The 26,906-nt window shown below is 53.5% G+C and overlaps 1 protein-coding gene across 1 annotated transcript in view; it reads left to right on the top strand.

Annotated features, from left to right (window-relative positions):
* The first annotated feature begins 10,474 nt into the window (after positions 1-10,474).
* The window catches only part of RPS6KA1 (ribosomal protein S6 kinase A1), a 39,627-nt gene continuing 23,195 nt past the window's right edge, over positions 10,475-26,906 (top strand). The window contains exons 1-4 of the mRNA XM_004603474.2: positions 10,475-10,714; positions 18,503-18,547; positions 25,742-25,858; positions 26,116-26,197. Of these exons, the coding sequence (XP_004603531.1) occupies positions 10,652-10,714; positions 18,503-18,547; positions 25,742-25,858; positions 26,116-26,197 (307 nt within the window). The 5' untranslated portion in view covers positions 10,475-10,651. The remainder of the gene's footprint in view (positions 10,715-18,502; positions 18,548-25,741; positions 25,859-26,115; positions 26,198-26,906) is intronic.

The following is a 26,906-nucleotide window of genomic DNA, read 5'->3' as shown; positions in this document are numbered from 1 at the left end:
TGGGTTCCACCCCTGGCACACTGTGTAGTTCCCCAAGCACCACACGAAGTAACTTGGGATCATGAATTGGGAGTAGCATCTTTGCCTCCCCGCCCCCCTTATAACATAGATGAATTTAACCAGGGACAACTCTGGCCTCACCCCAAGCAAGTTCCAAGTAGTGAGTGAGTGAGGGGCTCTAGGGAGGAAGAAGAGCTGGCTGGACTTCTCTGCTCTCAGGTCAGGAGAGGTGAACTGAAGTTAGACACACCTGCCAAGTGAACGACATCAGTTCCCAAGCCCCAGCTTCTCAGCTGGAAGATGGAGTTCTCAAGGCTCTTGGGAGGACCATAAGAGCCAGGAACGTGGACATATCCACTGTCTGATCTATCATCAAGAGGTGTTTAGGAAGTGAGAAGGAGTTTAGGACTGTATCTGGGGACTCCCTGAATTCTTATTAGAAGTAAGGTCATGCCCAATTGTCCTTATTGGTGAGGGGATTTTTGAGGCTTGGTTTGCAACCTGGCTTTTTTACAAAGGGGCCATGTGGTTTTATTTTATTTTATTTTATTTTTTTGTGGGAGGTGGGGTGATTTGGGCCACATGCAGTAGTTCTTGGGGGTTATTCCTGACTCTGCTCAGGGATCACTCCTGGCAGGGCTCTGGGGAACCAATGAGGTGCTAAATGTCCAACCCAGGCCATCTACCTGCAAAGGGGCCCCATAGACTGGGTAAGGGTCCCTCTTTGGGACTTCAAAGTAGTCAAATGAGAGGTCCAAATGGAATGCCCTAGTGGACAGGGAGTGAGATGGGCAAGAAGTTTAATAATAGAGGATGTTGGGGACTGTGGTCAGCTCTACCACTTAATAACTACACTTAATAACTGTTCAAATAAAACATTTAGTCTCTCTGTACTTACAATTTTTTTTTCTTTTTGGATCACACCTGGCAATGCACAGGGGTTATTCCTGGCTCTGCCCTCAGGAATTACTCCTGGCAGTGCTCAGGGAACCATATGGGATGCTGGGAATCAAACCCGGGTCAGCCGTGTGCAAGGCAAACTCCCTACCCTCTGTGCTATCAGGCTCCAGCCCCTGTACTTACAAATTTTTTGAAGGGTGAGGGATTTGGACCAGACCCAGCAGTGTCCAGGGCTTATTCCTGGTTCTGTGCTAAGAAATCACTCCTGAAAAAAACACTCCTGGAGGTTCTCAGGGGAGCATATGTGGTGCTAGGGATTGAACCTGGGTCAGCTGCCTGCAAAGCAGGCACCTTTCTCACAGTACTTTCTCTCTAGTCTCTGTGCTTTATTACTAAAGTATTAAGGACTACACCCAGCAGTGCCCAGCAGTGACAGGGGATTCAGGGCTATACCAGCAAGTACTCTGGGTGCTATATGGTGCCTGGGACCAAACATAGGGTCTTATACATGGCAGGCATGTGCCCTACTGTTTGTGCTATCATTCTGATTATGTGCTTACTTTTCTTATCTGTGAAATGGGGGTAATTATTGCACTTAACTGTTGTACTTAATTATTGCAATTAACTTATAAGAGTTAAATGAGTGAGGACGGCACCAGATGTTAACAAAGGATTGTTTTCAGTGTGTAAAAGGGGCACCAAAAATCACAAGATAATTTTTTTTTTTGGTGCTGAGGATTGAACACCGAGTCTTATATATGTAAAGCAGGTGGTGATATTTTTTATGTGTAATTTCAAAAAGTTGCTAAAATATTTAGGATGAAACACAATGTCAGTAGTTTTTATTTATTAAAAATATTTATCCATTGTAGTGGGTAGGGCATTTGCCTTGCATGTGATTGATCCAGGTTTGATCCCCAGCATCCCATATGGTACCCCGAGTAAGTCAGGAGTAACTCAGTACAGAGGGAGGTGTAACCCCTGAGTATCACTAGGTATGATCCAAAAATACAAAGAAAAAATTTACCCAGTGGGCTGGAGCAATAATAAAGTGGGTAGGGTGTTGGCTTACATATGTCTGAATCAAGTTTGATTCCTAACACCCCAATGCTCACCAGGTGTGATCCCTGAGCACCACTGGGTATGACCCACAAACAAACAAAAATATTTATTCAAAAAAGATTTGGTCTTTTGAGCACTGCCAGGGGTCATTCCTGGGCACAGAGCCCCCAAACCTTTTTTTGTCTTTTTGGAATTGAACCAGGATTAGTCAAAGGGGCCTCATGTAGGGCAAGTACCCTCCCTTATCCTGGCTCTGTGCTTGGATTCTGTGGACCCGGAGGCAGGGGCTGGTCTTAATGCTCTTCTCATCTCTGTTGCTCTTTGCCTGCTTCAAGGAGCATCCCACCCTTCCCCCAGCTGGGGAAAATGACTGAGGCAGGAGCAGGGTGTGAGGACATGTGACACGCCAGCTGGCTTCTGTCCTCAGAAGCACCCTGAAGGCACCTTCCCTGCTTGTTAACCTCCCCCAAAGAGAATGTCAGCCCTCTCAAGTCAGGATTGACAAACATTTCCCCTAAAAAGCCAGCAAGCAGGGCCAGAGAAGTGGCTTAGTGGTAGAGCACATGCGCCCTACGTGTGAGGCCCAGGGTTGGATCCCCTGCACCAACAGGGAAAAAGAAAAGCAAACAGAGTCAGCTAGGAAATATTTTAGGCTTGGCGGGCCATATGGTCTCTTGTTGTACCGCCTCAATTCGGCTGTCGGAGTGCGAAAGCAGTCCTAGCTAGACCATACGTAAACGGAGTGTGGCTGTATTCCAATAAAACTTTATTTATGGATACAGAAATGTGAATCCCATATTTTCATATGTCATAAAATAGTCTTTTGAGTTTTTTCAATTAATCAAACATGAAAACCATTCTCAGCATCCCCAGAGCACAGGAGCTAATTTGTCTTACAGGCTGCAGTTCTCCTTCCTTACCCTAGAGGGCAGAATCTCTCTCTCTCTCTCTCTCTCTCTCTCTCTCTCTCTCTCTCTCTCTCTCTCTCTCTCCCTCTCTCTCTCTCTCTCTCTCTCTTTCTCTTTCTCTCTCTCTCCCCTCCTCCTCCTCCTCTCCCTCTTCCTCCTTCCCTCCCTCCCTCTCTCCTTCTCTCCTTCCCTCTCCCCTCCCTCCCTCCGTGCCTCCCTCCCTCCCCCACCCCCCTCTCTCTCTTGTCACCTGCCTGCCAGCCTCCAGGTTCATGGAAGACCCCAATTCTCTGGCATCCCATACACTGTCACCTGCACATTCCTGCTCCTCTTCTCTCAGACCACATCCTCAGAAGCCCTTGTTCTTTTCCAGCACTGGTTGGATCACATGACCACACGCAGGAGTGCTCTGGGGGCTCTGCAGGGCCAGGGATTGAACTGAGAGCCTTGAATGTGCTCTACCACTCGACAGTTGAACTATTCCCTGGACCTTCTTTGGCCTCACTCTTACAGTTTTTGTTTTGGGGTCACACCCAGTGCTGCCCAGGGGACTGTGCAGTGCTGGGGATCAAACCTGGGCCTCTGGCATGCAAAGCACCTGTCAGCTCTTTGAGCTATCTCTCCAGTTCTGGCCTCATTCTTTGCTGGCCTTGTGATCACTCTCATGGGAGTTCCTTGAAACCACAACCTCTTCACACATCTCACACCAATGGAAAGTCACCACTGACTGCTTTTCCCAGCTGTCTCCTGTCCACCCCCTCCTTGACAAGAGGAAGAGTGTGGAAGGAAGAGTTTATGATTGTTGCTGCTGATTTTACTGAACACGTATCATGTACTAAGTTTTATTGTCTGATCTCACTTAATGCTCTTTTTGTTGTTGTTTTATGCTTATTGTTTAACATTTTTTTTAATTGAATCACTGTGAGATACGCAGTTACAAAGTTGTTCATGATTGGGTTTCAGTCATATAATGTTCCAACACCCATCCCTTCACCAGTGTACATTTTCCAACACCAATGTCCCCAGTTTCCCTCTGTCCCCCCCCCATCTCCCCCCCTTTCCTTTTGGGTTGATGCTTGTTTTGTTGATTTGTTTTGGAGCCACACCCAGTGGTGCTTAGGAGCTTGAGGGTCACTCCTATCAATGTTTGGGGGACTATATGGTGCCAGGATTTGAACCCATACCTCCTGAATGAAAAGTGTGCATTCCAGGTTATTGAGCTATCTCTCTGGCCCCCCGTTTAATCCTAATCACCTCTTATTTATGGATGTGTAAACTGAGGCTCAGTGTTAACTGAAATGCTCTTCTAGAAGCAGCAGAGCTGAGAATGGAGCCCAGGCTGCTGCGTTTCCATTCACAAGCATATCTTAGGGTTCTGAAATAGGTCAGATGTGTCCATGTCTGTGTGCAGGAGCACAAAAACCTATCATGGAACTTTGTCCCAGTCAAGAAACAAATAGGGGTCAGAGCAATAGTACAGCGGTTAGAGCATTTTCCTTGCACAAGGCCAACCTGGGTTCAATCCCTGGCATCTCATATGTCTCCTGAGCACTACTAGAAGTAATTCCTGAGTGCAGAGCCAGGAATAACCCCTGAGCATCACCAGGTATAAAAAAAAATAAAAAAAGGAAAAGAAACAATAGGGGGAGAGAGAGTACAATGAGTAAGGTGCTTACCTGACATGCAGCTGATCTGAGTTCAATTCCCAGCACCCCCTAAGGTTCCCTTTGAGCCCTTCCAGGAGTGATCCCTGAGTCCAGAGTCAGGAGTAAACCCTGAGCATAGCCAGGCATAGCACCAAAACAAAACAAAAAGAGTCCATAGGTAACTGCATTGAGGGGGAACTCTTTTAGATAGGGACAGTTCTTTCCAAGAGGTGGATTTGTTTGAGCAGAGGTGTGTTGGTTGCCCTTACCCTGTTCCATACATTACCTGGAGATATATGTGCCAAGGCCCTCTCCTACTGAAAATCCAAGAAAGAATGACAGACTCTCTGGGGGCAAAGACAGTAGAGGGGTGATGTTGGACAAATTGCTTAGTCTTTTTGTGTACCCATTCTGTGCCAGGCAGGGATCAGTTTCCAGGAAGACAGTGAAGAGACAAGATCCAGCTGCTGCCTTTTCAGAGCTTACTATCTAACTAAAGAACATGTTTATTTATGTTCGTCAGTCACATAAACTGGTAAAGATAACCTTGAGAGGCGCACGGAGGTGCATATACAGTATGAGCATATATAATACGAGGTAAAGGAAAGTGTCCCGGAGGAAGTAATTATGGAGATTCGCTGACCTGAGGGAGAGGGAAGACAGACCATAGCATGTGCAAAGAAGGACCTTGGCTGAAGAACTGGAGGAAACCTGGCATGGCAGGATTTTAGAGAGAAAAGGAAAAGCCTCCCCTCCGGTAGTACTCAGTGCTTTACACTCCAGGATCACTCCTTCCAGACTCAGAGGATCATAGGTAGTACGGGGAAGACTGTGTGTAAGGTAAGAGCCCTACCTGCTGTACTATAGCTCCTGCCCAAGAAAGGGAAAAAGCTTTGAGCTGATGCTGCAGCAGCAGCAGACAGAATTTTATTTTATTTTATTTTATTTTAAGGGGGTCACACCCAGTGGTGCTCAGTGTTAACTCCTAGCTCTGCATTCAGGGTTCATTCTTGGCAGGATTTGGGGAATAATATGTGGTGCTGGGGATCAAATCACGGTCAGCTGAGTGCAAGTCAAGTGCCCTAAGTGATAGTACAATAGTACTAGTACAATAGTACTAGTACAATAGTACAATTAGTACAAATACTAATAGTACAATAGTTCAAATAGTAATAGTACAATAGTACAATAGTACTATTACTCTGACCTCTCAGAATTTTGAAGGCTGTGGTGTGTTGTCTAAATCTCTCTGTTGAATAACTGCTATCCTAGACTGACAGGCAAGCTGACCGCCCACGTCCTGTCTCCCTCCACATCCCCACCCAGTTCCTTGTACCCTTTTCTAGCATGACCCACTGCCATTCTAATGTTCCAGGGAGAGAGGATACAGGAAGTGAGGCATTCACAGGACAGCACAATCACTACTCAGTCCTTCGGTTCAGATGATGCACTTCAGAGGGAATCCTTTCCTGTCTGAGCGGAAGGAAGAGGACAAGGGGCCCTGGGAAAGGGGCAGGCTGAAGGCCAACTCACTCCTGAGTTCTCCTCACCTCCTGTGCCCCACACCCCCGCCCCTCCACTTCCCTCCTGGGTTCTTTGCTTTCATTCTCTACATTCTCTGGGTCTCAGAGTCCCTTCCTAAATCTGACTTCAGTCTGGCTTGCAGCCAGATATTTATTAATGTGTAATGTTTTTTCAGCTTGAGTGGGATTAATTAGCAAATCAAACCATAACATACCAGGGGTCAGGCCAGAGAGATAGTGCTTGCCTGTGGCTGATCCTTTCCTCTATACCACACACGGTCCCCTGAGCACCACCAGGAGTGAACACTGGACACAGAGCCAGGAGTAAGTCCTGAGCATAGGTGGGTGTGGCCTAAATGCAGCATTCCCAGTTAAATGGTGGTGTAGGGGGTGGGGGTGGGGGGCGATGCTTCTCAAGCAGTTTCAAGGGACCCCTCCAAGCCAATTCTCAGGCTAGTCAGTGTAAAGCCTCAACGATGTGCTGCTGCTCAGGCCTGGTGGTGTCAAGGATTACCCGGGCAACCTCAGCGATGCTTAATGAGCTCCATGGTCACACACAGTGATGTTTGGAAGCCTCCAGTGCTTTGCCCAGCCATTCTCAAAGGAATATGTAGTGCAGGGATTGAACTGGTGTCAGCCATATGGAAAGCATGCACGCTAACCTCTGTACTATTTTTCTGGTCCCCTAGTTATTTTGTGGATTTGGGGTGACTCCCAGGCTGGCTTAGTGGGTGCTTGTAGTACTAGGGATGAGACCCTGGCCTCATACAAAGCATGTGTTCCAGTCCATGGGCTATCGTTCTGGCTCCCCGTCACTGTATCACTGTCATCCCGTTGCTCATCAATTTGCTCGAGTGGCACCAGTAACGTCTACATTTTGAGACTTGTTGTTACTGTTTTTGGCATATCAAATACGGGTAACTTGCCAGGCTCTGCCGTGCAGGCAGGATACTCGTGGTAGCTTGCCGGGCTCTCTAAGAGGGATGGAGGAATTGAACCCAGGTTGGCCGCGTGCAAGGCAAACACCCTACTGGCTGTCCTATCGCTCCAGCCCTTATAACTGAATTTCAGAGAAAGATTTTTTTTTTCTAGTCTCTGTCCACATAAATAATAGCCCTCACCTCCATTTATGTAGACACCACAGACTGGTTCTAGGCGACTAAAGTGGGATATTCTAATGCTGATCTTAATACAGGCTGTCAATTCCATTCAAAGATGCCTTGGGTTTAGCCCTCACCAGAGAAGGGCAGATTAGATCAGGTTTTCAACATTTTTACACTGGGTTAGGTATAAAATCTGGGCCTGACTGTGAAGGTTGTCTTTCAGCTCTGCCACTTTCTAGCTGTGACCCTCAAGGAACCTAGAGAATGTGATGCTTAACTTCTCAGACCTTGGTCTCCTCATCTGTGCACTGCAGCTAACTGTACCTACATCTTCAGCTGGTATGAGGATGAAGTAAGATGATGCAGGTAACTCATTTGTGGGATATAAAACAACAACAACATATGAGAATAATACTCAGAGACAATAAAAATGAGGGCCAGGAGGATTGGCCCAAGATAGGAAGCTTGTCACAAGTGAGGGAAGAAGGGGCTGGAGCAATAGCACAGCATGTAGGACGTTTGCCTTGCACGCAGCCGACCCGGGTTCGATTCCCAGCATCCCACATGGTCCCCTGAGCACTGCTAGGAATAATTCCTGAGTGCAGAGCCAGGAGTAACCCCTGTGCATCGCCGGGTGTGATCCAAAAAGAAAAAAAAAAAAACAAGTGAGGGGAGAAGGGAGTGCAGTTGACAGAGAAGGGACCACTATGACAATGAAAGTTGAAAATGGTCATTCTGGACAAGAACTGGTTGCTGAAAGGAAGTGATATGCATGATAACCCTTCAGTAACAATATTGCAAACCACAGTGCCTAAGAGGAAAAAAAGGAGGGAGGGAAGGAGGGGGGCTGGGAGAGGGGGGGGAGAGGGGGAGAGAGAGTGAGAGAGATCACCATAGAGGCATAGAGGCTCGGGTGGGAGTAGGGGATGGGAGAGAAACTGGGGACCTTGGTGGGAAATGTACACTGGTGTTGGAACATTGTATGCTTGAAACCCAATCATGAACAACTTTGTAATTGTATGTCTTAAGGTGATTCAGTTAAAAAAAAAAAGATAATATAGGTAAAGTGCCTAGCACAGTACCTGGCCCCCAGTGTTAGGTTAGTTTTCAATCACTTAATCACATCAAACTCCACATGGGCAGGAGCTTTATTCTGTTGCTGTATTCTCTATATTTAAAGTCTGATTTATAGTACATATTTAGGAAGAGAACCTGGCATGTAATAGCTAGCCAAACTTTGTTTTTCTTTCAGCCTTTTGGGTCACACCTGGCAATGCTCAAGGGTTACTCCTGGCTCTGCATTTAGGAATTACTCCTGGCAGTGCTCAGGGAACTATATGAGATGCCGGGATTGAACTCTGGTTGGCCATGTGCAAGGCAAGCACCCTATCCACTTTACTTTCACTCCAGCCCCCTGACATTTATTGAGTTAAAATGAATTTAGTCCTTGGCATAAACCTGAGTTATCAGATTGTAATTCCTTTTGTAGGGGAATTAGAGTAGTGTGAGAGTGAGAGCTACTCCTGGCCCAGTGCTGGGCTATCCTCCTGGTGGTCCTCTGGGGTTCATGCTGTGCCAGGGATTCAAAATAGAGGCTCCTGGGAAAGATGGCTTAGTCCATTGTGCTATCTCAGATCCTGTAATTCTTTTACTGATAAGAAAACTGAGGTTTAGAGACTTTACATGAATTTCCAAATATTATGGAAGTGGCATTGCTTCTATTTCTATTTAAATCCAGATTTGCTGGCTTCACAGTCTTTACTATTCAAAGCACAATCCATTTCTTCAGCTGCAGTGCTACCCTGGAAAATCATAGAACAAGGGGATCACTTAACTTTAGGAGAATGCTCATCCACTGTTTTTCTCCCTTTGGTTTTGGCTGTGTTCAGGGCTTACTCATTGCTCTGCACTCAGGGATCACTCCTGGTGGGCTCAGGGAAGCATATGGGGTGCTGGGGATTGAACCTGGGTTGACCACATGCAAGGCAAGTGCCTTACCCAGTGTACTATCTCTCCAGCTCCGCACTGTGATTTTTAATTTTATTTATTGTTTGTATTTTTGAACCATACCGGGCAATACTCAGGGGTTACTCCTGGCTTTGCATCCAGGAATTATGCCTGGCGCTGCTCCGGGGACCATATGGGATGCTGGAGATTGAACCCTGGTCAGCCAGGTGCAAAGTAAACACCCTGCCTGCTGTACTAGCTCTCTCCAGCCCCTTAACCTTTTTTTCCTGTTTTGGCGCCACACCCTGTGCTGCTCAAGGCTAACTCCTAGCTCTGCTCTCTGGGATTACTCCTGGCAGGCTTGAAACACCTTACGTGGTTCTTGGGATTGAAACCAAGTTGCCTGTGTGCAGGGCAAACACCCGACCAGCTGTACTACCAGCCCAGTCCCTCTTGAAGCTGTTTTATGATTTGTAAACAAATTGGTGGTGATTCAGGGAAATCAGTTATTGATGGAGCAGAGACCTTGCCTTAAGAACAGCTTTGCAAATAACTGGCCATTCTTCCCCACCCATGAAACTCACAGTCCATCTTTCCCCTCCTCCATGTGTGAATAAATCTCACCACACCTGAGTCTCCTAAAGCCTCTTTAGATGGAGGCTAAATCTCAGGTAGTGGGTAGGAAGAGCCTCTCTAGTGGGCTTTTACTTCAAGTGCAGCCCAAGTTTTGGCCATCCTGGAAATCTGGCTCAGAGGGGGACGCAACCCCCAACTGAGCCTATAGCTGAGATTTCGCTTAAACGGACAGACAGCAAAAACTTGGTATTAGGACATCACTGGGGATGGGGTGCCTGGGGTAGCCCAGATCGTACCTGGGGTCTTATGATGGGATTGAGGCACTGAGATCTCCAAGGGAATCCCTGTGTTCACTCCCCTAGGGGAGATCCCTCGGTCCTGGAGAGGTGAGGGCCCAAGGAGAGTGAGGCCCAGGCTCCTTTCAAGCCTTGGATTGGGTCAGGCAGGCCCTGGGCAGCCTGTGTATGGTTGAGGGTGGATGGGGGAATGGAGGTTGGGGAGTGGATAGAGGGAACCGGGGGCTACCCTCCCACTGGCGGTAGAAGGAAGGTCTGGTCAGGATTTTCTCCCGAGTGGGAGAGAAGAGTGGTTCTGGCGTGATCCGTAGTCCGGGACCAGCACTGGGAGAAGCAGCCCAGAGGACTTCTGCGCGGAGCGAGAGGTGGGGCCAGGGTTTCGCAGCGGAGGCGGCGCCTGCGCTCCCCGCACCGCGGGGCCGGGGGTCCGCGCCGGGAATGCCGCGCCGCGGGGGCTGGGGCGGGGCCTAGGCGGGTCCGCCCCCGCGCAGGTAGCCAATGGGCGCGGCGGCGCCGGGTGACGGAGGGAGCCGGAGTGCTAGTGCCGCGGCGGCGGCGGACGGCCCAGCCCGAGCCCGAGGGTCTGGGGGCGGCGTGGGGGCGCGGCGACGCGGAGCCGGGGACCCCGGGATCTGCGAGGCGGCGCGGCCCGGGCCGCCGGAGCAGTACGGGCGGCCCGGCGGCGGCGCGATGCCTCTCGCCCAGCTCAACGAGCCCTGGCCGCTCATGGAGCTGGTGCCACTGGACCCGGAGGTGAGTGAGCGGGGCGGGGGCCGGGCGCCGGAGAGCCCGGGTGCCCACCGGCGCGGGGCGGGGCGGCCGCGGGGCTGCGGTAGCCGGGGCGGGCGCCCTCCAGGGCGCAAGTGTCCTCCGATCTCTCGCCCCGTCTCCGGCTCCACCCCCCTCTGCCCGGGTGTGTGTGCGCGAGGGACAGTTCCGCCGGGCGTCCAGAATCCCCCCGCCCTTGGCTGGCAGAGGGGGTCCCGCGGGGCGCTCAGATCTGGCCTCCTCAGCCTATCCGCCTAGGACCCTTGCCGGCGGTGGTCAGATCTTCCTCCATTAGCGCAGACGGGCAGAGCTGGGGTGCCAGCTCCTGGGACTCTACGGGAGACTGGATCCCGGGATCCTGGGATCCCACTTCTCCATGATGTCTAGCAGTGCCCAACCTCAGCAACTCTCCTCTTGCCGCGGACCCTAGAAGGACTGACCCTCTCGCCTTTTAGCAGTTGTGGAATGCGGGGTGACACCTCCCAGTCTGGATTGGAAGCTCTTGGTTTTCTTTGGCCTGAGGCTAGGGTCAGAGGAAACCTGCGTCCTTGGTTTGAAGAGCGAGTAGGGAGAAGCTCCTTGGATTTGGGGAAGAGAATTACTCCCGGGGAGGGAAGACCGGGAAGGACCTCTTTGCTGTCTCCCTTCTGTACACGGTCCCATAGGAAGGACTGGAGGCCCCTGCGGAGTTTGGCCTCTGCCAGCCTTGTGGCTCCCAGAGCAGCGCCTGACCTCCTGAGGATTTCTGTGGCGCCCAGTCCTTAGTTAGCTTACAGTAGACCAGCCCTTCTTGTGCCCTTTGATCCCCAGGGTCAAGGTCAGGTCCCAGAACCCTTAGGTTGCAAACTTTCCCTTTCAGTTCATGCTTTTAAGAAAGGAGGCAGGTAATACCCGCACAGGGGCGTGTGTGCTGCAGGGGGGAGGTATTCAGGGAGGTTATTCAGGAAGGCTCTCAGTCTGCCTGGGGGCCAGGGTGCTTTTCCCCAGACTTGGCCCCCAGCTCCTGCCTAGGTCCCCTCCTTTACCTTCTCTTACCTGGGCAGTCATCTGGGTCCTGCCTCCCAGGCCACAGGTTGAGCTATTAGAGAACCTGGGTCCCTGGCAGCCAGGTCATGCTTCCCCTTTAAAGGATTGGTCCTGGCCCGTGCTGGCTATTGGAGGGTGGGCGCGGCAGGATTAGGTAACCAACCTGAAGGCACAATTTGGAGTAAATTGCTCTGGGATCCCTGCCATGGGGTTTTTACAGGCCCTGCTCAGCTTGGAGGTTCTCTCGCTGACTCACCCTGGAGGTGAGGAACACTGCCCCCTGCAGCCCCAGCCCTCCCCCCCTCCCCAAGAATGGGGGCACTAGGCTGGAGTGAGCAAGCTAGGAGGTGGAGTTCTTGCCCTTCCACGCCCCTACCACTTCCACCTCCACTTGACTCAACCTTACCTTGGGTTGGGTTAGTGGGGAGAGCAGAGCAGACGCTTGGTGCCCAGTCCAAGGCATGCTACCGTTTCCTGCTTCCCTTTGGGCCACCCTGAGGCCAGGGCCTGTTTAACCAGAGGCTCTGGGACAGGAAAACCTCAGCTGGTTTGGTGTGCTGTGCACCTGAGCTTCGAGGGGAGAATGCTGGCTTCTCTAAGACGGGGGTGGGGGGCTGGATTTCTCTAGGCGCTTCTTCTGGGAAGCCCTGTGTGACTCTCAGTCAGCCCTCAGCCTCTCTGATTCTGTTTCTCCAGTGACCAGGACTAGGTTCTAGCTTCCTGGGCCTGGGTACTGCAGCCCATACTCCTCTTCTCCGTGAGGGTGCCAGGCGACTTGGTGTTATTGTTTGGGTAACAGGAGCCACGGGGCAGCCGGGGCGCCTGTTGGGCTGTTCTCACCGGAGAACAGGGCCTCGCTGTTCTTAGCCCAGGTGACATGTAAGTGATACAGCAGCCTGACCTGCAGGTACAGGCACTGCCGCCGGCTCCTGGTTGGGCAGGAGGCAGGCCAGAGGTTGCTAGGGACATTTGGCAGAGACCTGGGATCTGGACTGCCCTGTCCTCCCTGTGACACCCCTGAAAATGAACTGCTGGGAGGCAGGGCCCGGCCTGGCCCAGGGTGGGGCCAGGTAGAGTAAACCCGTTGGGACTGTGGGAAAGACAGGGTTCTGCAGTGGACCTTCCTTGGCACTGCTAGAGCATAATCTTGTGCCAGGCCCACCCCTCCGGGTATAGTACTTTATTCTGTGCCAGCCACCTTGCTTCACCTGTGGCACCATATCAGAATAAAATTCTCCAGTTTCTTAAAGGAGGAATCATGACCCCCATTTTTAGCGGGACAGGCTTATTTCAGAAAGAGCTGACCCATGATGTAACTCCAGGATGGGGACCAGATTACTTCCTAAGAGTCTTCCACTAAGAGAGAAGGAGGAGGCTGGGTCAGATGGGCCCTGGTGGAAGGTAGGCTCCGGATATTGGCACTCTCCTCAGCCCTCAGGGCCCCTGTCCAGCCGTTGCTGAGGGCTGGTGGTGCCAACCGACACTGGCACCTGTCCCCAGCCTCCAGCAGCGTGGCGCTGCCAATGCTGGGCTCCGAACCCAGCTCCTGGGGCTGCTTCCTGCCTTCAGGGCATGTGTCATCTTGTCCATCTGCGGCCCTTCCTGGGACAGAGCTGCTTGGGTGGGAAGGCAGGTCGCCTGTTAGAACCGAACGCTGACCTCTGAGTGACAGACACAGAGGTCCCTGTCTGGGGGCAGCGAGGGGGCTGTGGTCCTTCCATCATCATTATGTAGGAGCATCAGTGTCCTCTTTTGTTCATTCACTTCTTAGCTAACATTTATAGTGCATGTACCCTGTGGTAAGTACAGTTCCCAGCAACAGGGTGCAGCTGTGAACGAGACAGACCTTATGATACCCAGGAGAAAAACTGAGCGTCAGAGGGGATGTGGCAGACCCAGGTCTGAATGAGTGACTGAAGAGTGAAAGTGAAGTCTTTTGTCACGGCTCCACAGCTCCTGGCCTGCTGCATGTGCCCCAGGCAGGCTTGAGCAGGGCCTCTTAGACTTTTCCTACTCACCACTTTTTTTGTGCGGAAAAATTTTAATGCAATCTGAGGTATATACAATAGGTATATAGAGGCCAGAGAGATAGCACAGTAGGTAAGGTGACTGACCTGGGTTTGATCCTTGGCACCAGGTATGGTCGTCTAGTACTGCTAGGAGTGATCGCTGAGCACCACTGGGTATGGTCCAACCCCCTTCCTTCCAAAAAAGAAAAAAAAAATAGGTATACAGGTCCAGGGAGATCACTCAACAATTTGGAGCACATGATTTGATGCAAGAGCCTGGGTTTAATCCCCACACATGGCCTCCTGAGTACCACCAGGAGCAGCCCCAACACCACTAAGTGCGTAGCCCCCAAAAAGTATGCAAATTAAACTTTAACAAAATTCATACTTTTATCTCATTTTTTTGCTGCTGTTTGGGTTTTAAGCTATATCTAGGCCATACTCCTGGCTCTGTGAACTTCTGGCTGTGCCTGGGAAACCCTGTGCCAGGGATCAGGGTAATTTATTTTATTAAGAAATTAAAAATTCTGGGGCTCGAGCGATAGTACAGTGAGTAGGGCATTTGCCTTGTATGTGGCTGACCCAGGTTTGAACCCTGCCATATCCCATATGATCCCCTGAATACTGCCAGAAGTAATTCCTGAGTTCAGAACCAGGAGTAAACCCTGAGCATTGCCAGGTGTCACCCCAAAACAAAACAAAACAAAAAAACAAGCAAAAAAAGAAATGAAAAATTCTCTGGCTGGAGTGATAGTTCAGCGGGTAGGGTACTTGCCTCACATGCAGCCAACCTGGGTTCAGTCCTTGGCATCCCATATGGTTCTCCAAGCATGTCAGGAGTGATCCCTGAGCACAGCCAGGAATAAACCCTAAGCATTGCTAGGTGTGGCCCTCAAACAAAACAAGAAATTAAAAAAAATTGTTTTATTAAAAATTTTCCCGTACATTTATTTGCAAGCATATTATTTGCAACTCCCACATTCAATTATTGAACCCCATATGGGTCATGACCCCATTCTTAAAGAAGCTAGGAGCTAAAGGGCAGACAGTCCAGTCTCTCCATACTTAATTGTTCTTTTTTTGTTGTTGTTTGGCTCACATCCAGCAGTGCTCAGGGCTTACTCCTGGATCAGTGCTCAGGGCTTACTCCTGGCAGGGATTAGGGGCTGTATGTGGTGCCAGGGATTGAACCCAGATCTGCATTCAAGACAAGCGTCCTATATGTTGTGCTATTTCTCTAGCCTGTAACTCTGGAGGGGGCACTCTGCAGTGTTTGTGCATTCCAGACCTTTCTCCAGGGTTCCTCTGCACTTTAGAGACCTGCTGCATCAGTTCTTAAGAGGTGTGGGCTTCTGGGAGGATGACACCCAAGCTGGAGCCCTGGGACTGGAAGTAGCCAGACGGTCCTGTAGGGTCGCTGTGAATTATCCAGTCTCTTCCCCAGTATACGCCCCTCTCAGTGATTGCTGAGGGCAGAACAAGAGTGCTCTGCTGCTCACCTCTGCTCCTTAGGCATTTAAGCTTGAAGGCTTTTGACTTGCGGGTGATGGCACATGTCTGTCATCTGCTTACTGAGGGACCTCAGGTATCTCTTAACTCCCAGAGCCTCACCTGAACATCTGAAATGATAAGACCTCCTCTGCTCTGGCATCCCTGATCTTTGCTGGGTTGAACTTTCTTTTGCAAAACTGTCTGTAGAGCCCTGAGCTGTGTCCCAAGGACGTGATGAAGAACAAATTACGGCCTGTGGTTGGCTCAGTGCTGTGGGGACCAGGAGGAAGGAATAGACTTGAGACTGTTTGGATGAAGGAGGGAACATTTGGGATTGGGTCCTGCAAGAAGACTGAGAGTTTGCCAGAGGACCAAGGCCAAAAGGTCTTTCTGGATTTAAAGACAATGCACATGTCTGGGAATAGGAACAAGTCTCTGTTCAGGGTCTCTGTAGGAACTCAAGAATAGGACCTGAGGACCAGAGAGATAGTATTGTAGGCATATAGGGGGATCCTAGTTAGATCCCCAGTTCTGCATATGGCTCCCTGAGTAACTCCAGGGTACTATATAGTGCAGGAATAGGCCTTGAGCACTCTTCCTCCCAGAAGAATAGAAACAATAATGACCATTGTTTGTGGATCAGTTATGTGTGGGGCAGAGCTTTGTAACTGTGTTTCTCACGGTGATTCAATTTAAAAAACTTAAGTGCAGGTATCAATTTTTATTTTTTTCTTTTGGGGTCACACCTGGTGGTGCACAGGGGTTACTCCTGGCTCTGCACTCAGGAATTAGTCCTGGCGGTGCTCGGGGGACCATATGGGATGCTGGGATCGAACCTGGGTTGGCTGCGTGCAAGGCAAACACCCTACCCGCTGTGCTATCGCTCCAGCCCCTCAATTTTTATTTTCTACTTATATTTTGATTTTGTTTTTATTATGTCATTTGGTTTGGGGCCACCCTAGAGGTTCTCAGGCCTTATCCTGGCTCTGTGCTCAACTCCTGATGGGGTTGGGCACCCATATGTGGTTCCTAGAATCAAATACAGGTTGAACTTGCGTGCAGATTAATTGCCCTACCCACTGTACTATCACTCCAGCCCTTATTTTATTATTCTTTAAAAGTTTACTTATTGGGGTCAGAGAGATAGCACAGAGGGTAAGGTGCTTACATGTGGCTGATTTGGGTTCAGTCCCCAGCACCTCATTTTGTTCCCCTGAGCTTGCTTGAGTGATCTTGGGTGCAGAGCCAGGAGTAAGCCCTAAAACAAACAAGTTTATTTACATATTTATTTATTTGGAATCTAGGACTTCACCTTCAGGGCTTACTCCTGGCTCTGTGCCTACGGTCACTCCTGGTGGGGCTTGGGGACCATATTTGGGGATTCTACCAGGGCTAGCCACATGCAAGTCAAGCACCTTAACCCTGGTACTACCTTTCCAGCCCCTGACTCTATATTTTTTAGAGCTCTTATTTTATTTGTTTCTTGGAACCTTCTCCAGAGTTGCGTTGCTTTTACGCATCTCACAGTGAGGAAACTGAGACTCAGGAATGAAGTCACCTTCTCGGGATCATGTGGTGGTAGAAGCCAGAATCAGAAGCTACAAGGTCAGGTTCCAGAAGCCTCATTCTTCATCATCTGGGCAGAGGGAAGTGGCAGTCTTGTGTGCGGTGCCCAGGTTCTGGGTTCTGCAGTGGGAAGCCATGGCTATATCTGGGGTCTGAGACCTAGAAAGTTCTCATGGAGGAGCATAAGAGTCAGTTACTCAAGTGCCAGGATCACAGTTGAGAGTCTAGAATGGGGCTGGAGCAATAGTATAGTGAGTAAGGCATTTACCTTGCATGTGGCTGACCTGGGTTCCATCCCAGGCACTCTATATGGTCCCCTGAGCACCTCCAGGAGTAATCGCTGAGGGCAGAACAAATAAGCCTTGAGCACAGCTGGGTGTGGTCCAAATACAAAAGAAAAAAAGAGGGTCTGGAATGCTGGAGGTGGACCTCAAATCTACAGATGCAGTGCTCCCCAGCTTACCCCAACTTACCTCCAGGCCTGATCCTCTTGGCCCTGACTGATGTGTGTGCCCACAGAACACTGGCCCTGGTGCAGGATTAGGGGCATTAAAGGGGGCAGGATGTCCTGGGGACATGTCCAGGGGCAGGGAGGTTATGTAATGGACAGAGCACAGCTGTGCCTGCTGCTGCCAGCAAAGCCACAGCTGCCCTGTGGACCCAGTGCCGGCTCCAAAGTTCAGCCCTGCCCTAGGTCTGCTCTTCCTGCTCATTGCAAACCTGCTATGTGCCTCACACACCCCTGCTTCAGTTTCCCCAGGCCCAGTTTGGGTGCCTTCTGTTACCCTGGAAGGCCCGGAGCTGGGGGGAATATACTCCAGTGCCCACTGGAGGGTGCACTCTGGAGCTGGAGAGAGCAGGATGCCCAGAGGTGGGTCCGGAGCCATCTCTCCCTTTGCACACAGTTGGGTGTGGGTCTCTCAGCTGTCTTTGGGAGCATCTCCTGGGTATCACATACCAGAATTTGAATCTCTGATATCAGTTGCATGACCTTAGGGGCCATGGACACAGCCCCTCTGACCTTCAGTTTCCTTCTCAGCCAGTGGGGCCGGAGCTTACCTTCTGGCTCAGGAGGGCTTAGTGGGTCCATGAGTGTGAGTCACTGATGCCAGCACTTGGCATGTGGCAAGGGCTCAGGGGAGAACACCTGCTAGCTCCAGCCCTAAGCTCTGTCCTCCTGTGCTCCCCATTGAGGAAGGACAGGCCCATTTGGAAATGTCCTGCGAAGGTGACTTGTGGCTCTGTGAAAGAGAGCAGTGATTCTGCATAGCATGGGTAAGGGAGGGTCCCAGAGAGGGCAGGGCAGGGCAAGAGACTTCCTTGGACCTGGTCTCCTTCCACCCATGCAGCAGCTCTGGGAGGTGAGTGCAGCCTCCCATTTTACGGATCAGTATACTGAGGCCTCCTGCAGATTGTCGAGCAGATTGTTCAGTCCTTCACCCTGGGAGGAAGCAGGCATTTGAGCTGACTCTTTGGAGAGGACGCGCTTGGCCACAGAGAGGGGCGGGAGGGCTGGGAGTTGCTGCTGCAGGAGGTCGAGGGGACACACCTAACCTTCCCTGCCTCCAGGGCCTCCCTACTGCTGGCTGCAGCCATGACTAGGTTCCCAGGGGGTTGTCTTTGCTCCGATTCATGCTGGTGAGTTCTGACAGTGCTCCTCGACCCCTCTTCTCTTTTCCAGAATGGACAGGCCTCAGGAGAAGAGGCTGGACTTCAGCCAGACAAGGTGAGGAGCTGGACCAACTGCCAGGGTTGGGGCTGTTTGCCCAGCCCTGAAGGAGGGAGGCATGACCTTGTCTGCACACGAGGGCCCTGGCCTCCCGCCCCTTTGCCCAGCCTAGCCTTCCTCCTCTCCTCATCGGTGAGGCAGCCCTGCCTAGAGGCAGCTTGTTCCTGTCTTCCTGTGTTTTGTTTGCTTGTGGTGCCGGTGATCAATCCCAGGGCCTCACCTGTGCCAGGAGTGCGCTCTATTGTGAACCTCCTGCTGGGCTCCAGCCTTCCTGTTTCTTAGTTGTGAAAATGATAGCGACCTCCCATCCCCGAATGGGAATTCTGTCACCCGTCACCCAGGCCAGGTCACTTCCCTGTGCTCTTTTTGTTTATTTTGGGGTCACATGTGGCGGCGCTCACAGCGTACTCCTGATTCTGTGCTCAGGGAATCATGTCTGGTGGGGCCCTGGGACCATATGGGATGCCAAGGATCGAACCTGGGTTGGCCACGTGCAGGGCAAACGCTCTGCCACTGTACTTTTTGTCCACCCCCACCCCCCCCCCCCCCGCCACCATCACACACTTTCCTGTTCTTGCCGCCTGACTGTGGGGCCAGTGTAAGGAGGCTGGTGGCATGAGGGAATTCAGGCCTTCCCTGCTGCTTCCCCTGCAGACCTGGGCTGAGGGCCTAGGAGCACGTGTGCACACAACTCCAGGGAGCACCTGGGGGCTTCTCAGGTCTAAGCAGGGCCCTGTGCACACTGGGATCCGCCGGCTGCTCCCTGTCCTCCCATCTCTGCTCCCCTGGGGCTCCTCCAGGCAGCCCCTCAGCTCCTTGCCCGTGGTGTGTGCTGACTGACTGACTGTATGTGCCCCTGGGCAAGTCCTTGTCTCCTCTGGGCCTGGGCTTTGTCATGTTTGGGATTAGGAGACCACACCCCATCCTTTGTGTGAACTTGGGGGACAGAGTTACTGGCAGTAGCTGAGAGCCAGCTGGTTCTGTCCTGCATGTCTCGGCTCTCGGGGTATGTCCTTTGCTGGCAGGGAGGCGGCCTCTGTGGAGCCACTGTGACGTACCAAGGAAGCTGCCGCAGCTTGGCATGGAGTTTGCAGCACAGAGACACGAACTGCATGGCGCCACTTCCAGCAGGGGCCTCCCCCAGGCCTGGGCCCACCTGGTCCCAAGCAGCCATCAGTGTGACCTTTGAGACAGACCCAGACTGCTCCGCTGGGTGTCTTGACTCCACCTTGGGAGATAAGGGTGGGAGTTGCTCCTGCCCCTTCTCTCCCAGGACTCTGGTGCCTGGTGGGTGTCCTGTCCTGTGACTGGAGACTCTCTCTCCCCAAGCCTCTGCCCTGAGTTGCCTAGTTAACAATGTGTGTGTGTGTGTGTGTGTGTGTATGGGTGGATGAGTGGGTAGGTGCCTCTTGGCAATTTCTCGGGGAAGCCATGTATTGGGATCGTACTGGGCACCCCGACCTCTGTACTCTCCCCGTACCCTCCCAATCCTCAGTTGCCTCAAAATGTGAGGAAGAGCTGTAGGTCCCCAAAGAAGAACAGGTGCTTCAGACCATGGGGCTGAGGTTCTGGGGGACAGGATGGTGAGTGCAGCCTCCCCTGGGCAGGACCTGAGGTAGGAGCTTACTCCACAGTGGGAAGAGCTGGCAGGGGGGGCATTTAGCCTCTGCCATGTCAGACTCTTGGTGTGCCCTGTTGTGGCACCAGGGGACCCCAGAATGATCCACACCAACCATGTCTCCAAAGAGCTTCCAGACTTGGGGGAGGCTGGGAACTAGAGAGCTGCGTGGGGGCACTGTGACCGGGAGGACAGGATCGTGGGCACAGAAAGCCTCATCTGTTCCACGATGGGCAAATCCCTCCCTCCAGGTGCCTGGGCACATCCCTCCCCCGGGTGCCCGTCTTTCTCCGCAGCAGAAGGCGTGCACCCTGGGACTAGAGGCCCCTGAATTCTGAGAACACTCCCAGGGTCACCACTGTGCGGTTGCAGTGGGCTGCGGCGAGAAATGGGGTGGTAGGAAGGAAGGGGAGTGGGAGCTGGGAGGCTTTATCCTTGTTGGCCATGTCATTGTGTGCCCTGGACCTGATTCTCCGCCGTGCACGGAGACTAGGTGCCTCCAGCAGCGGGCCCAGGGCGTGTGAAGCCTCACAGTGCAAGGCTCCCGACAGGGTTCAAAGTACAGTGTTGGCTCCTGAGGCTTGTTTGCTTCATTCATTTCAGGCTGAAAGTGGGCTTGGGTTCAGCAACCTTAACGCAGGCATCCCGTTGAGGGGAAGAGCTCCCTGGAGCTCACTTGGTATCCCCAGGACTGGGGCGCTGCCCCGCCACCTCTCAGGGACTGGGCAGCCAGGCCCCCTCCTCCGGCTGTCTCCGGAGCTGGACCCCTTTGAAGCTCCTGCAGGTCTATTTTGAGAGCTGAGCGTCTCCCCCCTCCCCTCCTCTCTTCCTGTTTATGAAACCCTGATCCCTCCCGGATCCCTCATGCTCCCCTGGCTGGGGCTCAGGCAGGATGTGACTGTGGACTTTGGGGAGCCTTGGGCAGCCTCAGGTGTTAGGGGGAGCTTCCCTCAGATTGGCCAGCACAGGCCAACCCATCCTTCTAGCTCCAGGAACCCCCTAGGCCCCCTGAGCAGGGGAGACCCAGTAAGGAGCAGCCCTGCTCCTGATGTCCCCGCCATGCGACCCTTTGACCCCCAGAAGCCTTTCCAGGGTGGGGCATCTGGTTGGAACCTGTTTCACAGGGAGGAAGCGGAGGCTCTGCCCAGGATGGCATTTGGTCTGGGAGCATGCAGCTAGTAAGTCGATGCTTCTTCACTTCCCGCCAGGAACTCCAACCTTAGGCCTCTTGCTCCCACTGATTTGTCCCCAGACCAAGTCTTTGCCTCCTTTCCACTAGGCCAGTTTCCACTCATCCTCAGGGTTCAGCTGGACAACTCCCCTCTTTCTCTTGCTGGAAGATTTTCCCTGACACACGCCAGCAGGGGAGTCCTCCCCTCTGGGCAGCTGCACCGTCTTGATTGTCATAACAGTTGTGCTTGGGAGGTGGTGAGGTGCTGCTCCTGTTTTGGTGCTCAAGGTTTGCTCCTGGCAGTGCTCGGGGAAACATATACTATGCCAGGGATTGAACCCAGGGCCCCAGGTTTCAGAGCACGTCTCCCTGGCCTGGGCAGTTGGATTTGGTTAGCACCTATTTCTTTTTAGGAAGACCAGGCCACGGTCTGCATTACATGGGCACCTCCTAGTGTCTGGCTCATGTAGGGGGACAAAGCCAGGCCAGTCACTGTGAAGGATGTCCAAAGGGCCTGCAGGAAATGAGGGAAGGAGTTTTAGACTCCAGCAGTCTGTGATTTTGCTCCTTGCTTCGTCCTTTCTAGCCATATGCCCCAGGCAAGTCACTTTCCTGAGTCTAGTTTCCTCCTCAGTAAAAATTGGATCTTCCCTTCCTAGGAGCAAAGTCCCTGAGACCACCACGCTATGGTTGGAGGAGGAGAGCCTGGCTCTCAGCTGGAGGCACTGCCTCATCCCTCCGTATCGGCCCTGCTCGGTGCTCCCTCTCAGGTTGCCTGTGAACTGGGGCCCCCTCCTCTGCGCCCAGCACTGAGAGAGGCTTCTGGATACCCCTGTTCCATGAGCAGGCAGTGCCTGGGAGGTCTGCAGATGCCAAGGGAGGGGAAATTGGAGTCCTTGAGGGCCCAGGGTGGGCAGTGGGCTTGTCCTGCAGCTTGGGGAGGAAAACCCAGGGTGGGGAGGCCAGTGATGAGTCTAAGGGAACTCTGGGTTTCTCTCTCAGTTGCCCTGTGGGAGGAAGTAAATAAAGAGGAAGTATCTATGTGGGGGATGGGGCAGGGATGAAGGGATGTGGGCTGCTGCCTGGCCTTCCCCCCTATTGCCACCAGAGGCCTCCAGGCCCTCCACATACCCTTCCACAAAGACACTTCTAAGCGTTTCCTTCCTGTTGTCCCTTCCTGTACCCCTGCCTGCATGGTCTTCCTGTGCTCCTGTGGGACTCAAGGGTTGAGGGGTGGAGCCGGCACTGGACCTAAGGGCTCTGGGCTTCCAGGGCTCCCCAGCCCCAAAGTCTAAGGAGGCCTTTCTCACAATCACTGGGGGCCACGGCCAGGCTGATTCGCAGGCCCTGTACGGACTGGAGGAGGAAGTCTGTGTGCTGGGGGCGTGTTTCCACATCAGGCATGTCTGTGGAAACTGTTTCCGATGGTCTGCTTGCTTGTGTCTGAATGCGGGTCACTTCCTGTGGTGGCGCTGGGGTGAGCACTAGCCAGGGCCATGTGCAAGGGGCTGTGGGGCATCAGCCTCTCTGCCCGGCCTTTAGGAGGGCCTCCCAGGACCTCGGGCCCCCTCTTCCCTCCGGGCGCCAGTGGGCAGAGTCCTCAGGGCTGCAGGGTGCCAGCTCCCAAGGCTGCCGTATCGGATGTTGCAGGGGAGGGAGAGTTGCCTCTGGGCTGGGACGGCTAGAGATGCTCCCAGTGTCCTGAAGGGACGCTTGTAGTTGCTGGGTGTCCCCTTGTGACTTGTCTAGCTCCCCTCTCTCCTTGTGAGGGTCTGGGGAGATGAAGGTGACATCTCCCTTCATTCTGCTCCCTGAATTATGATCTTGGGGTCCAGCATAGCCCATCTCTGTCCTTCCGCCCTGCAGAGGGGAAGTGAAAAGGAGGGGGGGGTCAGAGACCCTGCCCTCTGGGCCAGGAAGGCTGAAAAAGCAGAAGTTAGGGGAACAGCACGGCCCACTGACTACCAGCTCGAGCCCCACCATGCAGACCCCGGCAGATTTCCCTGGGGGTGTGAGAGACTCGGTTCCTTGTCCCAGAAAGGTGAGCAGAGAGTGGGGCCTGCCACCAGCAGGACTCACCACCTCTGTGCAAGGCATGGGCTGGGGGCGGTGCCATCCCTCGGGCTTTCTGTGATGACCTCTGTCCCCAAGAGTGTCCTTGTCAGGGGCAGACACACAGGTGGGGCTCAGACCTGGGCTGGGACGGGGAGCTCAGCTGTGGTCCCCCTTAGAGGCAGACTTTTGGCCTGTTCTCCCAGAGATAACATGCAGGGTCCTGATTGGCCTGTGGCTTTGGGGCCTGTTACACCCACTGCCCAGTTAGGAGGGTTCCCTGAAGGTGGGGTGAGGCCTGGATTGTGCCTCCCACTGAGGGAGGCTTGGTGGATGGCAGGAAATGGCTCAGGCAGCTCAGGCCTGCCCCCACTTCTTGGTGCTCTGGTGCTGACCCCAGTCAGGCAGTGACCAGAGTTTTGAGTCATCTCAACCGTGGGCTTGCTTGGAGCCTGGTAATTCCCATTTCTGGGAATAGGGAGCTCTGGGGGCATTGGGATCCACATCAGCCTTCGGATTATACCTGGGCGCCGTCCCCTCAGCCTGCCACCCTCTGACCCAAGACCAGGAGATGGTTGGCCACCATGTGTCAACACTGCACGGCCCTCCCAGGGCCGGGGTGCAGGTGGTGTCTTCCCCCTTCATCCCCAGAACTCTGCCCTGCATCTGGGCCCGACCTTGCGCCTGCCCTGGGCCCCGTTGCTGCTTGGGCTCCTCTGGGCGGGAGGGGCTGTGCTTGTCTTCACCTGTTGGGGTGTGTTCTCCAGCTCCGCCTGTTGAGAACTTCCCATCTGCCTGACTGTTGGGTGCCCATATATCCGCTTGTGTTCCTGCCTGCTGGCTCCAGGTCCCTCCATCTCTGCCTGTGGATGTGTTCCCTGGCCTCAGTGTTGGGTGTGTCTCAGGCCTGCTCTGTCTGCGAGTGCTCCGCTGGGTACCTCCCACCTTTGTCTCCCCTCTTTGTGGGTGTGGTGCCTACCTGTATCTGCCTGTGGGGTGCCCCGCTTTCTCTGTCCTCACCTGCCGTGGGGCAGGGGTGGGCTTCGGCCTGCTGGTGGTCAGGCACTGTTGCTCTTGGTACCTGTCAACTCCTCGGCAGCTGGATTGTGCGGGGCTTTCCCTTGGCTGCCCACAGGGAGGATGGGGGAGGGCCCCAGGGCGTCCTCAGGCAATGGGGTGGGGGGAGAGAGAGAGGAAGGGAACATGGCGAGGGTGTCAGCCTGGAGCTGGGAAACCACAGGCCCTGAGTGATTGGCGGGCCTGGGCTGGGCCCAGCCCCCGCCCTCAGCCTGCACATCCGCCTTAGGCCTGGCCACCTCCGCACAGCCCCTGAGCCGCTGCTCCTGCCATGGTGCCTCGGCGCTGGCGGGCCGATGGAGCAGGATCCCAAGCCGCCCCGTCTGTGGTTCTGGGCTCTGCTCCCCTGGCTGCCCAGGAAGCAGCGGCCCAGGATCAGCCAGACCTCTGTGCCTGCCCCTGGCCCTGGCCCTGGCCCCAGGCGGGGCTCGGTGAGTGTCCCAGCTGTCGGGGGCCCTGGGAACAGGTGCCTAGGGAGCTAGTTGGCCTAGGCCAGCTGGGGGCTGTTCGGGCCCAGCCCTGGCCATCCTGGGTGACTGACCTTGGCTCAGCCTTGCTTCCTGGGGCATAAGAACCTCCAGTCCTCCAGGGCGATAGTGGCAGGCTGCGGGTAGGGCAGAGGGGTCCGTCCTAAAATGGCTTGGGTCTGGCCAGGGGCTTTATGTAGACTTGTAGGAGGGAACTTCCGGTGGATGGAGTATAGGTTTTCTGACCTGAACTCCTAGCCACCCCAGGCTGGCACTTACTAGGTTGGTAGGGGAATCCCAGGTGATTCTTGTGTCCCTGTGCAACTCAGCCCCGTCCTGTTGGCCAGAGAGATCCTGTCCTCACCCTGATCAGGAACAGAAGACCAGCTTTGCTGTTCAGTATAAGAATAAACCCTACTTCCTATTGTGGCAAAACCAAACCTTTTGCAGTGGGGGTGGGGAGCCCCACCAGGCAAGGTTCAGAGAGGTTCACCACCTTCCTGGGATAGGTCTGTGGGCCCGAGCCAGAGTTTGGGACTGGTCTGGCCTGGCCTGCTTGTGCCTGTGCCTCACTGGGACTGGTCGGGCTGGGGCAGGAGGAGCGGCAGGAGCAGGACCTTATCCTCCCAGCCCCCTACCCCGCACACTGTGCTCCTCCTGGCCTTGGAGGCCCTTTTGGTGTCTGCGGATTGGAGGCAGGTCTGGTCAGGGGTGCTCTCTGGCTGGACCTGGGGGCAAAGGCTGTTTGTGGAGGTTCAGTGTGGAGGGCCCCGACCCCATCCCCTTCATCTCTCTCTCCCCCTCAGGATGAGGGCGTCCTCAAGGAGATCTCCATCACTCACCATGTCAAGGCTGGCTCCGAGAAGGCCGACCCATCCCAGTTTGAGCTCCTCAAGGTTCTGGGCCAGGGATCCTTCGGCAAAGTGAGTCCTAAGCCCATAGCAGGAGGGCAGCGCTGGGTATATCAGAGGTGGAGGTTGGGGGTCACCTTGGGGCTCCAAGATCAGCCAGTAAGAGTGGGAGGGTCTGGAGGGAGGATGAGAAGTCAGCTGGTGCCTTAGAAGGGAACAAGGTTCACTTGGGGCTCAGGGGAAAGAGAGGTGGAGCCTGGGGCTTGGAGGGTGGGTCCCAGATTCAGCCTTGCCAACTCTCCCTCGTGTCCCTACTGCGGCCTTCCCAGGTGTTCCTGGTGCGGAAAGTCACCCGGCCAGACAATGGACACCTGTATGCCATGAAGGTACTCAAGAAGGCGACACTGAAAGGTTAGTGGGGGCCGCTCCTATGCAGGGCCCAGCTGGACCGGAACTGCTCGCGGGGGTCTTAGGACTGAGTTGGGTGGCAGTGTATGTCCGGGGCGCATGGTCTGAAGAGAGAGCCTAACCCCTTGCCTGGACCCTACATTTGGAAGAAAAGACAGAGCGGGTGGGCTGTGGCTCAGAGAGTTGGGTCTCACATAAGGAGGAGCCATTTGGGCTATTTTGTGAAGCATGAGTAGGGGAGGTTATTGGAAGGAAGAACAGTTCGCCAGGCAAACGTGTGGGGGTGGTTTGCAGATATTAGGGGTATTTGGGAACTCATGATCCAGATAGTTCACTGCAGCAGGGCCTCATCATGGAGGGAAGCAGAAAATTAAAGCCAAGAGTAAAAGGCACTCTGAAGGGGGAAGCACCCAAACTATGGAGGTGCAGAGGGGCTACCCAGGTTAGCCGTTAAGGGAGACTTCCTGAAGGAGGTGAGTCCTGGACTGAGTCAAGGAAGAACCTGCTGATGATCAGCATTGCCCAGGGATTTTTAAAAATTCTTTAAAGTTGAAGTGTCATGACTTGCTGTAGGATTAATATTAATGTCCTAGGCACATACCCACGGCAGAGTGTTGGCAGTCCTGTGTCCTTGCCCCCAGGGTTGTGTGTGTGTGTGTGTGTGTGTGTGTGTGTGTGCGCGCGCGCGCGTGCGCACTGCTCAGATGTATGT

This window comes from Sorex araneus, chromosome 5, assembly GCF_027595985.1.
Source record: "Sorex araneus isolate mSorAra2 chromosome 5, mSorAra2.pri, whole genome shotgun sequence".
Classification (NCBI taxonomy): domain Eukaryota; kingdom Metazoa; phylum Chordata; class Mammalia; order Eulipotyphla; family Soricidae; genus Sorex; species Sorex araneus.
This window is presented reverse-complemented; position numbering and strand designations above follow the sequence as displayed.